The 13,345-nt window shown below is 55.6% G+C and overlaps 1 protein-coding gene across 1 annotated transcript; it reads left to right on the plus strand.

Annotated features, from left to right (window-relative positions):
- The first annotated feature begins 2,074 nt into the window (after positions 1 to 2,074).
- On the plus strand, positions 2,075 to 13,051 carry CNGA2 (cyclic nucleotide gated channel subunit alpha 2). Its single transcript, XM_035323924.1, has 7 exons — positions 2,075 to 2,386; positions 2,587 to 2,697; positions 3,227 to 3,397; positions 5,739 to 5,846; positions 6,281 to 6,387; positions 7,075 to 12,506; positions 12,956 to 13,051. Exons 1-6 carry the CDS (start codon positions 2,280 to 2,282, stop codon positions 8,460 to 8,462), a joined length of 1,992 nt encoding a protein of 663 aa, XP_035179815.1. The 5' UTR covers positions 2,075 to 2,279; the 3' UTR covers positions 8,463 to 12,506; positions 12,956 to 13,051.
- Positions 13,052 to 13,345: the final 294 nt, after the last annotated feature.

A 13,345-nucleotide genomic window follows, 5' to 3' on the forward strand; every position in this document is an offset into this window, starting at 1 on the left:
CGTGTCTCATGTGCCATCGTGGAGCCTGATCCCGGTATCCGGATGGGTGGGGATGGGTGAGGTTCGTTCCCTTGCCAGCAGGACTCTGACCTGGTGCCGGCTGTCTGAGCCACGCGAGCTTGTTTAATCAGACCTCGCCGGCTGGGCAGCCCAGGGACAGCTGTTCTGGGGCTGGAAGGAGGGCGAGCTGGCGATCTGGAGCTGGGGATCTGGAGCCCACCTGCAGCCCTGCCGGGGGGCGATGCTTTTATTTATTCCCTCTCTCTCCAGGGTTGGCACGTGTGGCAGGGCAGGGGGTCCCCGAGGGTGGCTGCCACAACAATGTGTGTACAAAAAGAAGCGTCTCGTGCAATACAGCACTCAAGGGAGGTGCGTGGTGTGCACCAAAGAGACAGAAGCAAAGTGGCTCCCGGAGTTTCCGTGTTGTTTTCGGAGGTGGTTGCAGGTAGGGAGCAAAAGGGGAGGTGGGAAGGGGGGACGTGCTGCTGCCAGTGCCTAGGTTTGTGACATGGGGACAAGAGCAAGGAGATGTAGGAGATGTGCCCCCCCCCCCCCCTGGGCAACGCGGCCGGCAGCCCCGACCCAAACGGACCTTCTCTGTCCTTTTTTTTTTTTTTTTTTTTTTTTTTTTTTCTCCTGTGTGTGGAAATTAAGACTTTGAAGGAAGCAAAGGTAAAATTCAGGTAGCGAAGGGACTCTGGCTGCTGGTGCTTTCAGATCAGCTCTGCCTGGGGTGCACGAATCCCATGGCTATGGCTGGATGCAAGTGGAAGAGGGTAAAAATTAACTCCTTTATGGCTTCGGGGATGCAAATTTTCTGCCATCTGGTTATCAAAACGGCTTTGTGAACAACATAAGAAAGCAGAGACTGCTGAAAGGTGCTCTTCATTACCAAACTCCGCAGCACGACAAGAGGTAGGGGGATAGAGGGAAGGAGGGGTGGCAGGGGAGAAGGGGATATGCAGGGAAGCATAGCAGCCCTGAGCAGCGCGTGTCCCTCCTCCCCTTTCATCCCTGGGTTCGCAGCCGCTGCTACCAACCCCTCTGACGTGCAGTGAGCTGCTCAGGGCATCGAGGGAGCTCAGGGGCCGGGTGTGTGCTGTAGCGAGGAGACACGCACACGCTGTCACCTTCCCTGGGCACCGCAGGGACATTCTGCTGCCGGGTCCCTTGGTTGGGTCGAGGAGAAGGGCAGGAGCACGGGTGGCACTGGGGACAGCCTGGGAGGCTCCTGGGGGAGGATGCTCCCCGTCCACCCCTGCTAGCCCACGCGAGGTGGCAGAGAAGCCTCGGAGGCCTCGAGGGACGCCAGGCTTGTAAGTGGATGGCAGTGGGGTCTTGGTGGTGGCTCTGTCACCCTGGGGAGGTGGCTTGGGCTGCAGGCAGCTCTGTGTGCGGGCTGCCAGCTCTGTGCTGTGCGTGTGGCTGTGTGAGTGCAGCGGGGACGTGGGCTGGGGTGTGCAAGGTGTTGCCTGCGCCCACGCAGAGCGTCACCCGTGGGCACACCATGTGGGAGCTGCAGCCTGCTGCCCCCAGGAGCCTGCCTCACCCTGCTGCGGGGCACAGGGCTAGCTGTGCCCCCGGGGGGGGGGATTTTTATCCTCTTCCTCCCCGAGGCAGGGCTGGGACTTTCCCATATGTGCATGTCTGTGTGCTAAGCGGGTGTCAGGCTGCGGGTGCGAGGGGTGCGTGTGATGCTGGGGCCAGACAAGCCCCGCAGGGCATCTCGCACTTCTTAGATAAATCAGCTCCCAGACTTCACAGCTCCACAGCAGCCTCTGCGTGTAAACGTCGACTTTCTCTGATGCTCTCTGAAACCAGATGGTAGCACTTGCCAGCAGGAACCTCAGCAAGGTGCTTTATTATTGTTGTTGTTGTTATTTTTTTTTTAAGAGCAAACCTTAATTTCCAGTGCAGGCATGGGCACTGGACAGAAGAAAGGCTGCTGTTCAGCTGCATATGGTCTTGTACGCACAAGGCCTGCCTCGTGCTGCTGCCTAACATCTCCCCACGGGGCTGGCCTGGCTCACCCCCGTGTCCTCGCCGTGGGGCAGGCAGTGGGAGCAGTGCTGTGGGAGAGCTGCAGGAACTCGCGGTGGGTGCCTTGGTGGTGACTGAGTATCCCTGGTGATGGGGACAGCACCTTTCAGGGGCTACAGGCAGAGCTGGGACTTCAGGCTGGTTTTCGAACCACTGTCCTGCTCCCTGTGCTCCTGGCTGCTCTCTGCTCTTCCAGGTCCCCGGCGCAGGCGTGTGCCCGTGGTCTCCTCGTGGGGAGGATGACGGCCAAGAGCAATGGCCTGCACCGCTCCCCGGCCGCCCTCAGCCCCTGCCTGCCTGCCCCAGCCGGGCCTGACAAGGACGGGACGGAGCTCAGCACCAGCAGGTCAGGATGGTCACAGCAGGGTGGTGCTGGCAGGGCAGGGCCAGCTCGGGGCGTGCCGAGACCTGGCATGGGTCTGGGGGCACTGGCAGGGCTGTGACGGCAAACCTCGGCTACCCGCATCCTCTGGTTTGTCCTGCATGGCCGTGAGCAGGCACGGGGACATGCAGCATGGCCGTGACCCTCCCTTCTCCCCGCTGCAGGACCTGCTCCACCCAGGATGAGGCCTCCTCGGAGCTGCAGAGAGGGACTACCCCGGCCGGGGGGGAGCAGCCGGCTGCCCCCGCTTTCCAAGGCAGGCGAGCTCTGGCCAGGTACCCGTGTGTGCAGCTGGGCTGGGTGCCTGGGTGCGGGGACGGGTCCTGTGAATGCGGGGAGGAAGCTGGAGAGCTGCTGCGTGGGCTCCTGGCTGAGCCTGGGCCTTTTGTGCCTGGCTTTGACAACTGAGGGGGGTGTGGGGTCGGGATCCCCTCCTGCTGTGTGGGACTAAAGCGTTGCAAGGACCAGTGCTGCTGCATGCCCCAGGGCCCATGGGGAGGACCATGCCCGGGGGCTCCTTTCCCTTAGAGGCAGCCCGGCTCTGCCCACATCACCCACACACTCCTTGTGTCCCCGAGGGAGCAGCAGCAGGCTCTGGGGAGGAGCCATGTTACTCTGCCAGCGTAACTGGGCTGCCTTAATGTATTCCTATATTCTTGAGCCCACCCCACCAGTGCAAGGTGCAGAAAGATGATGATTAGGCATGTAAGGCCTGTTCAGCTGTAGCCCCCTTCCTTGCTCACAAGCTTTTGCTTTCTCCTTGCTCCATGGACACCTCCTGATTCTGCCTCTCTCCCTGCCCAGGATAGTGCGGCTGGTGCTGGTGCTGAGGGACTGGGCCAGCAAGAGCTTGCACGAGGAGCAGCAGAGGCCTGACCCCTTCCTCGAGCGCTTCCAGGGCCCGGAGCTCCAGATGGTGGCTGCAGATGCCAGCAGCGATCCAGAGGATGAGGAGACCGAGGAGAAAAGCAAAAAGTAGGCTCCCTTCCCTGTGACCATGCTTGGTGCTCAGGGTCTCCCCACAGTGATGGTAAATGGGGGCAGGTAGGGCAGCCGTGGGAAGGGTGCCCCCCTGCCCTGCCTGACCTTGGAGCAATTCAGTACCAGGGCTGGCATTTGAACCCAGCCATGGGTCCCTAAAAAGGTGTACCTGCAGCCTGTGCACACGTGGAGCTGGGGAGAAGGCAAGGAAGGTGGGGTCACCCCCAGGAGACCCCAGTGAGCACAGACCGGTGGGCTTTTCCAGCCTCATTCATCATCTCAGGAGGAAGGGAGATGAAGGGAGTGCATTTGCTGCCTGTTTCCGCCACCTCCAAGGGCAGACACTGTGACGGCAGCTTTCTGAAAAGGCCCTTTCAAATCCAGCCCTTTCATCTCCTCAGCTAATGCTCCCGGTGAAAAGCAATAACCTGGCTTTTCTTCTGCTGGCTAATTAAAGGGCAAAGCTCATGGACTAGCCTGGACCCTACCATTACACATGGTAATTAAAGCACCAAGAAATGATTGTTTTCTATAGGAGGAAAATATCTGAGCCTTGTATCTGGAATTTTACTAGTCGTGGACAAAAAAGTGCTCTGCCCTGCGAGGTTAAGGGGAGCTTGTTAATTATCGGAGAGGCACTGAGTGTGCCATCAGAGGGCAGCTCCGTGCCGGTGGGCTCCTCGCGAGGAGCTGTGTTGTCTGAGCTGAGGATGCGTCTGTGGGGGAAGCAAGAGCAGAGCCAAGTGCTGTCACCTTACAGCCAGTAAATGCCACTGGTCTGCCAGCCTGGCTTCACCTAAGGGATAGGATGAAGATCCCTGCACTGGGGTTTGTGTTATTTAGTGCTGCCCTGCAAAATTCAGAAAGGAGAACACCGTGGCTCGCTGGGATGAGCTCCTGGGGAGGTGGTGGCAACTTCTGCTGCTTTCCTGGTCCTCAGAGCAATGGGTGAGAAGAGCCCCAGGTCTCGTAACACTGAGCATGGAGCTGCTGTTCACGTCACGGGGAGCCCTCAAGGCTGCAGAACGGGGCGCAGAGCCATCAGGGTGGTTATCCCCCTTTCTGGGCTAGTGCTGAGCTAGTCTGGGGTTTTCCAGCCCCAGCCCTGTGGCCAGAGCATGCACTGGCATAATGTCAGTGACTCCAGCTGCCTGCTGTGGTCAGCACCCGTGATTTAGAGCTGAGATTACCAACCTGACTAACACTGTTATTGAGGTTATTTGTGCTTGTGATGTGGTGTTACAACAGTACTGCCTGGTGTCAGGTGCTGTACGCCCCAGTGAACAAGGTGTCCCTGTCTCAAAAAACATCAACCCTTATCTGAGCAGAACACTGTCATTTTTTCCTCACTTGCAATGGGAAGGTTGAAGCACCTGCTTGTCTGTGGCAGTGCCCAGGGTGCATGTGAAGGAACGCTGCTGGCTCTGCTCCGAGTGCCGGTCCCCACGCCGCGGGCAGCCTGAGTGCCACTGGGGAGGGAGGCTTCAAGGCAGAGGTTTTGCTTTTGAAGCTGTTGGAAGCAGTGAGGTGAGCACGGGGAATGTGTTGGCAAGTGGGCCGTTCTTCCTAGCGCTGGAGGGAGTTTTACTTGTTCAAAAGCTGGAAGTGAGGGGAGGATGGAAAGAGAAGGCGTTTTGCCCTGGCAGGTGGCAACAGCCGAGCCTATCAGCCAAGCTGCAGAGTTGCTGTTCCCCTGCTCCTCCGGTGAGATCTGGCCGTGGGAGCACATGCTGCTTATCTCAGAGCCCCAAGACGAGCGGGATCAAATGCTTGGGAGCAGTTCAAAGGCTGGACCCCGGACTGAGCACTGACTGCAGGCAGGCATTGTGGTGATGGCAGCCCTCTGACGCCGGCCACCGCTCTGGGGCTTGGGCAGCCCCTCCTGGTGCTCCCGCTGATCTGCAGCATGTTTTCCTTCCTGCTCTAATTAATCTTCTTCTCTCAGATCTGTCTGGCACCAATCCATACCTCATTTGGGAGAGGTGATGCCATCTAACAAGAAGTTTTCTAGTCACCCTCTTTCATACATCTGTCTGGCTCTGTCTCTGAGGTGCATGTAGGCCACCTGCCTTGTCTTGCCATGCTGCAGTTTCTCTTCTGGTATGTTAATAAGCACTGTTTTGGGGATAAAGGAACTTAAACAGTGCCGGACGTTTTTGCACAGCACTCCTGGGACAGGTTTTAACTTACAGACTGGCACTCAAGCTGCAGCTATGTTTGATCCAGTCTAGTGCAAAGGATGAAGGAGATGACTCAGATGGTTCCTTCCAAACCTGTTTTCTGTGTTTAGCCCTTTATTCACACGTTGACAGCTCTGCCTTCTCTCTGCTTCCAGGAAGAAATGGCAGATCTTTGTGGTAGACCCTGCGGGGGACTGGTATTACCGCTGGCTGGCTGTCATTGCTGTTCCTGTCCTCTATAACTGGTGCTTGCTGGTGGCCAGGTGAGCTGGGAGATTGTAGGGTTCCTGTCTCCTCTAATGCTCCTAATCACCTGACTGTTGTGGCTCAAGCAAGGATCAGACAACTGGTGCTGGTGAGGGGGGAGAGGACCTGGGGGTGCCTAAAGGAAAGGGACCTTCAGTCTCACAGTGACTGCGGTGTGTAAACGCAGAGCATCCCTCACCTGTCCCTGTCGGGAAAGGACTCTCATCTTGGGGTGAAGTTGCTTGCAGAGCTTTTGGGATTCGGTTTCAAGACATTGCTTTATGCAGGTCAAGGGGTGGCAGATTCTTCAGAGAAGACGGTTTTAACTTCTCTGAATAGAAGGACAAGGGGCCAAGCTCTGTTGCAGAGTTATGAGCCCCAGCATCAGCCTATATTCAGCTGTAACAGAAACTTATTGGTCTCACTGCCCCATTGTATGGTCCTCTTCCAGGGCTTGCTTCAGTGACCTACAGAAGACCTACATTGTCCTCTGGCTGGTGTTGGACTACATCTCAGACACTATCTACATAGGGGACATAGTGATCCGCCTGCGCACAGGTAAGCAGGAAGAGCCTCCTGGCCTGCCATTGCTTTGCTTTAGTGCCCTAAAGGTGGAGGTGAGCTGCAAGGGAGGGACCTAATCTACAGCTCCATTAGAAGGAGGGTTTTGTCTACCTTGGCTCTCGCTTGTATGAAGCAGACTCCAGAGAAATAATCTAATTAAGAGATCTGAGAAATTGAGTAAGTTTCAGAATGAAAGATTAATCATCCTAGCTTTCAACTTCACCTTTGAATAATTGTACAAAATTACCCACATTACTATTAGTATTCAGGCATAGTTGAAGCTCTGTATCTCTGATTTTGCACAAGTTCAGCTAATGAATTATCTACATGGAAAAATGGTAGAATTTAATGTTCTCGGAATGGGGCAGGTGGCTGTGCTTTCTGTCCAGAACAGCGGTAATTCATGACTGGAGGAAAGAAACCTTTGTGTCCCTATTACTTCATGGCAACAGAGTAAATCCTTAAGTGATAGCTTTACATGGCTTCTGCCAGATGAGGAGCTTGTGTGATAGCAAAAGCTTGTAAATAGAGTAGATCAACTGCAACTGGTAATGTTTGGATAACTGTATACATGCACAAATATGCATGGCATATCCTGAAATATTTATCAGAAGCACTTACAAAGCCAGTAGAGGAGTTGAACATAAGCCAAGATCATTCTATTATTTTCTTTTCTGGTAGGCTTCTTGGAACAGGGCCTCCTGGTTAAGGACCCGAAGAAGTTACGGGATAACTACATCCACACCTTACAGTTCAAGCTGGATGTTCTCTCCATCCTGCCCACAGACCTGGCCTACTTTGCTGTGGGGTTGCATCGTCCTGAACTGCGATTCAACAGGCTGCTGCACTTCTCCCGCATGTTTGAGTTCTTTGACAGGACGGAGACCAGAACCAGCTACCCCAACATCTTCCGCATCTGCAACTTGGTTCTTTACATCCTAGTCATCATCCACTGGAATGCCTGCATTTATTATGCCATCTCCAAGGCCATAGGCTTTGGGGAGGACAGCTGGGTCTATCCCAATGTCACAGACCCCGAATACGGGTATCTCACCCGGGAGTATGTCTACTGTCTCTACTGGTCTACGCTGACTTTGACTACCATTGGAGAAACCCCGCCCCCTGTGCGTGATGAAGAATACCTTTTTGTGATCTTTGATTTCCTCATTGGTGTCCTCATCTTCGCCACCATTGTGGGGAACGTGGGATCCATGATATCCAATATGAACGCCACCAGGGCAGAGTTCCAGGCAAAAATTGATGCCATTAAACACTACATGCAGTTCCGCAAGGTGAGCAAAGACATGGAAACTAAAGTCATCAAGTGGTTTGACTACCTGTGGACAAACAAGAAGGCGGTAGATGAACGAGAAGTCCTCAAGAATCTCCCTGATAAGTTAAGGGCAGAGATTGCCATCAACGTTCACCTGGAGACACTGAAAAAGGTGAGGATTTTCCAGGACTGTGAGGCAGGTCTACTGGTGGAGCTGGTGCTGAAGCTTCGCCCTCAGGTGTTCAGCCCAGGGGATTACATTTGCCGTAAAGGAGATATCGGGAAAGAGATGTACATCATCAAGGAGGGGAAGCTGGCTGTGGTGGCGGATGATGGAACAACACAATATGCTTTGCTCACTGCGGGAGGCTGCTTTGGCGAGATCAGCATCCTCAACATTAAAGGGAGCAAAATGGGCAACAGGCGCACAGCCAACATCCGTAGCTTGGGCTACTCTGATCTTTTCTGCCTGTCAAAGGAAGATCTGATGGAAGCAGTCACAGAGTATCCTGATGCTAAAAAGGTCTTGGAGGAGCGGGGCCGGGAGATCCTGACCAAGGAAGGGCTGCTGGATGAGTCAGCTGCAGAGGCAAGCATGGAAGGGAAGAGCGTGGAAGAGAAGCTGGACAGGCTGGCCTTGAACCTGGACACTCTTCACACCCGCTTCGGCCGGCTTCTGACAGAGTACAATGATGCCCAGATGAAGCTCAAGCAACGCATCACTGTTCTGGAGTCCCAGCTGAGGCAGCAGGATCTGGAGGACTTCTTCTCGGATAGCTCAGACAGTCTGCCTTAGGCTAAGGAAGAAGCTACACCTGGTGGGATGCAGTGCAGGGGCGCAGAGGCCAGCTAGGTGATGTCTCGCCCTGTGTGAGACGTTATTTCACATGGCAGTGCCTCTGGCTGCGTTGCCTGGACTTCCCTCAGGTCCTTAGCGCTGCTGCTGCCACTGCCTCAGTGGCAGCTCAGAAGGTGGCTCCAAATCCGGTGTCTGTCCTAGCTCCTCCTCAGGCCTGTCTCTGTTTTCATTGCCTTGATGTGAGACCTTGGGCTTGGATCAGTACAAAGAGGGGAATGGCTAATGTCACTGCTACCACTTCCTCCCAGCTTAGCAAATGGCCTCTGCCCAGCTCAATTCCCTCTTACCACTTGCCTTAACAGGAGGTGGGACGTGACCTTTGCTGGGGGTGTACCTGGATGTGCTGCCCTCCCGTGTGTGTCAGGGAGATCAGAATCACGGCACACACAGCCTGCCACGTGCCACCCACTTGTCTGCACCAGGGCAGGGGAGGCAGTCTAGATACTGCATTCCCTGCAGATAACAAAACCACCCCACCGAGAGAGACCAAATCACAGGCCAAATATTTACAAAGGCATTTTAGGTCTGGCTTTTATAACTCACTTCATGTAAATACAGCATCTCCACTGAGTGCCGGCAGACACCCGGTCCGCACGGAGTGACTCCGTACCCGCAGGACACCCAAACTTAGCTAAGAAAGCCCAATCTGTGCCTCTTACATCTGCAAATGAGGAAGCTTGTCTGGGTCACCGTGACTCCATAGGTCATCTCCACCTCCTACTCCGAGGATGGATATCCAGCTGGAAGGGCAGGCAGCTGCTCTGCCCACCACTCTTCTCCCTTCTGCTATATTCAGTGCTTGAGCTGTCCAATTGCCCTGGCACGAGCAGCTGGGTACTCTGCACCACGCTTTCCTGGGGGACAGCATTCCTGAGCCCTCCTGCTGCAGAGCTGGGGTGATTTCCTTTTGGACTGTGGAGGACTCAGATGACAAGTACAATACGGAGGTAGAGACCTCTCCTTGCTGAACGACGATGTCTGTTACGCCATGTGCAGAAGGAAGACAGTAACTGTCTCTCTCATCTCTCTAATGACGGCTAGATGTGCCAGGAAGGGTTTGGCTGAAATGACACGCTCTTTAGGAACAAAGCAGTGATGGGACCCAACTGTGCCCGTATTTGCTTTACCGTTGGTAGCTCGGAAAGAGCGCAGAACACATTTATTTCCTTCGGCAGGAGGTTTTCTTGAACTCGGTGGGAGTTTTGGGGCCTTGCAGGCCAGTTGCTGACTGTAGGAGAAATGAAGGGTAGAGTTATGGGGACGTGCCTGTAAGGGTGAAAACCTGGCACCATCACAGCCACTGGCAAAGCTCTGCCAGGCAAAGCCCCATGGGCTCCGTGGTGCAAGCAACTTGTTGGCAAGAGCGCACTGCAGGAAGGGCCACCAAATCCCTGCAAACTCCCTTGCACAGCATCCTTAGCATTAATTCTCCCTGTGCCTATGCCCTAATGGGTGCTGTGCAGGTGCTGGGACTGGGGGATGCAACCTCCCTGCTTGCTCACCGTGACTGCATGCACACCTCTGGGACCTCCTGCTCCTGCCCGCTGGGTCCATGGGGTGGGCTGGTTTACAAGGAGAAGGAAGTTCAATGCAGAAGGGTATCTGGGGGAAATTCGTGCTCTGGGCCATACTCAGCCCATAGTTTGGCTAAAACAATGGGGTGGTGTGGGAGCATATCAACCCCGAAAGGCCCATGGTGGAAAACTGTGAGTATTTGCCTTGTCCTTTCTTTTCCCTCCAAAATGAGACTGCCTTTCTTAGTTATGGGTGAGGATTTTCTGTTTAAAATGAAACGCCCTTGCTTTTGGGATCGCTGGGCGAGGGAAGGTTAAATTACCAGCATTAGAAGGTGGAGCGGGATCAAAACTCCTTTGCTGCCCGTCACCGAAATGTCAGGCTTTTCCGTTTAATTGGTACCCAGGCGGGTTGGGCTGGAGACGAACCGGCTCCTGCTCTGCCTTTTCCCTCTCTTGACACCGGGATCTCCCCGTGCCGTGTCCCGGCGCTGCCGGGCTGGCCGCGGGGCTGCAGCCCGAGGATGCCGGCACGGGGCCGGGAGAGGGAGCTGTGAACCGCGGAACCGGCAGCAGCTCCCAGGCATTGCCCTGCCACCGGCTGCGGGCACAAACACCCGGGGTTTTGCTCCTCTGCTGCAGGGGAGGAGGGTCTGCTGGGGGGCGCAGCCAGCCCCGGCTGGGTGCCCAGCTCCTGCCCCCGGCCTGGGGAGCTGCTGGCAGCTCGGGGGATGTCCCGGCTTCTTCTGAGGCGGTGGGAGGGGAGAGAAAAAATAAATAAAGGGCAAAAAAACTCTTCCTTCCCCAGGTTTAATCCGAGATAATAATCCACTCGGGAAACTCGAAGCCTTCAGACCAATTACCCCAGACGATGGCTTTGCAAATGCAGAGCAGATCCCGCTTGTTTTCCTCGTGGCGGCAAGCCAGGAAATCGTAGATTGATGAACCGCTTGATGGGCCTGCTAATGAAATTAGCAGCAGCTCCATGATTTTTCCAGTGAGCAGGACAGGCAGATGCCGGCGAGAAGCACACAATGGCACAGCTGCGCTTCTGGGCTGCCTGCATTCCCAGCGCGGTGGACACGGGGCACGGCAGATGCAGCTCTGGGGCTGCCCGTTTTACAGGTGGCTTCAGCACGAGCCTCTGCTGCGTGAGGCTCGCCGGGAGATGGGGAACAGGAGCTGCCAAAGGCTGCTCCTGCGGGCTGGCACCTGGGGGGACAAGCGGAGGGTGCAAGGGTCTGCTCAGAGCCCTGCAGAGTTCTGCCCCTGCACCGTGGTGCATTAAGCTGCCTTGGCTTTATATTATCAATATGTATTTTTTTCTAGATCTCTCTCATTGCAAAAAATAATCCCCTGTACAATGGAGGCTTTCTCAGTTGTGCACTGTGGGTGGGAGACATCAAATACGGAGCAAATTCTGCAGTTTTGCCTCGAGAAAAGGCAGACTTGAGGGGAAGTGGGGGTGCCTCGCCAGGCAGCTGCCCCTTCCAGTGCCATCGAGCCCGGGGAGCCCCCTGCCTTCTGCTGCAGCTTTCTGCAAATCTGCTCCCAAAGGAGGGTGTATCTTCAGCCCTAGCCTGCCTCAACCAGAGATGCAGGAAAAAGACTGGGATTTTCAGGTGAATCAACCGTAAATGCTCTGTGTGGCACTGGGCTTCCCTCCTCCTCTCTGAGCACCACTTCTAGGAAAGCAATCATCACTGGATGATACCCAGAAAAAGCTCTCTGGTGGGCCTCTGGGAAATGTAAGGACACGTTTCAGAGCTGAGGGAAATGGAGCCATCTTGGCAGGACACAGCAGTGATGACTCCTGCCTCCTGTCCACCTGCTTTTTGCCTTTCTTAAGCAGCTCATGAAGAGCTGTGCCTGCTAGGGGCGCAGCTGAACTGGAGTCCCCTGAAGCTGCGAGCTCTGCCCAAGGGTCTCTGGTGGTGCTGGGCAGTGGGTGTGTTGTTTGCAGCCCCTGATGGGTGTCTGCAGGCTTTTAAAAGAGAGAAAACTTCCTGAGATGTTTTGGTGAGTCTTGTTTCGCTGAGGTTGGGTCTGCCCTTTGTTGTGCTTTCTCCCCTGCTTCTTCCCTGCTCAAACACCGGGGTGCTGCCGCCTCCTCGGTTAAACAAGCAGAAGTACCCGTTCCTCCCCGAATCGGAGTCTGTGTTGCCATGACAGCAGCTCAGGGTGAGCAGGAGGTGAAGGCACCGGAGTGGAGGTTAAGCCCCGGGATGCCTCCCCGACACACTCCTCCCCTCGGCCCACCGCATGCTGCTGGCCGGGGAAAAGAAGGTTCCCAAGGTACGAAGTTTGGGAGGAACTCCAGCACTCCTCGGAGGAGCTGTAAGGGCATCTCCAACAGAAGTCCTTGCCCGCAGGATCACCCTCCTGAGTCCTGTGGTGTTGCACTTGGGTGCCCTGCTCTGTGCGGCACCTGCTCGGTGTGTGGGATCAGAGGGGCCGGGAGCTTCCAGTCCTGGTTGTCGGCTCTTTTCCCACCGCGTGAGGCCAGCTGTTGGAAGCTGCTCGGGATGCAGGGGTGGGGAGGTGCTGGCATGGGTAACGAGGAGCAAGAGCGCGGCTGTTTCTCACCTCATGGCGACTGCAGGTGTTCCCGAGTCTATTCATAGCTCCGTCACTGGCAGAGAGCTGTCAAGGCACTCCGCTTGTCTCGTAATTAAGACACACAGTCTGCTCCCATTGAGAGGCGAGGCTCCAGCAGGCACCCTGCTCTCCAGACAGGCCAGCACAGGCCGGCACTGGCCTCCCAGCAGCTCCTCCCCAGCCACTGTACCGCTGCCTTTGGCTGAATTTGCAGACGTGAAGGTCGGAGGGGACTGCACGCGGTAACCTTTGAGCGAGCCGTGCCGCTGCCCAGCTCTGCCTTTCCCCATTTCAGGAATTTTGCCCACCTTTCCTTAGCTAATCTTAGAAATACGCAGGGCGCACTGAGCTTGGTGAGTGTTGGTACGGAGCTAGGGGAATGGCAATCCTGGGGGCTTCTCTGGCAAAGAAGAGACCTGGTGTTCTGGAGAATTGCCCCACAGAGCAGGATTGCTGGAGGACAAGAGTGTTCCCCACGGTAAATAGTCACAGGGAGCAAAGGGGCAGCCCGCGGGGCACTGCAGCCCTCCTGTCCCCTCTCCTGCTCGCAGGCTCCTCATCCCTCCTGGCCCTCTCTGGTAGCTTTGAATGCCACATGAATCGATACTTTTAATTAGCTGCCATTCCTCATTTCCGCTTTATTGCTCGGGTAAGCAAATTAAAAGCCAGCATGTTGTGGTGAACGGTTCCCCGGGACGGGCTGCGAGC

This window comes from Oxyura jamaicensis, chromosome 4 (assembly GCF_011077185.1).
Source record: "Oxyura jamaicensis isolate SHBP4307 breed ruddy duck chromosome 4, BPBGC_Ojam_1.0, whole genome shotgun sequence".
NCBI classification, from domain to species: Eukaryota; Metazoa; Chordata; class Aves; order Anseriformes; family Anatidae; genus Oxyura; species Oxyura jamaicensis.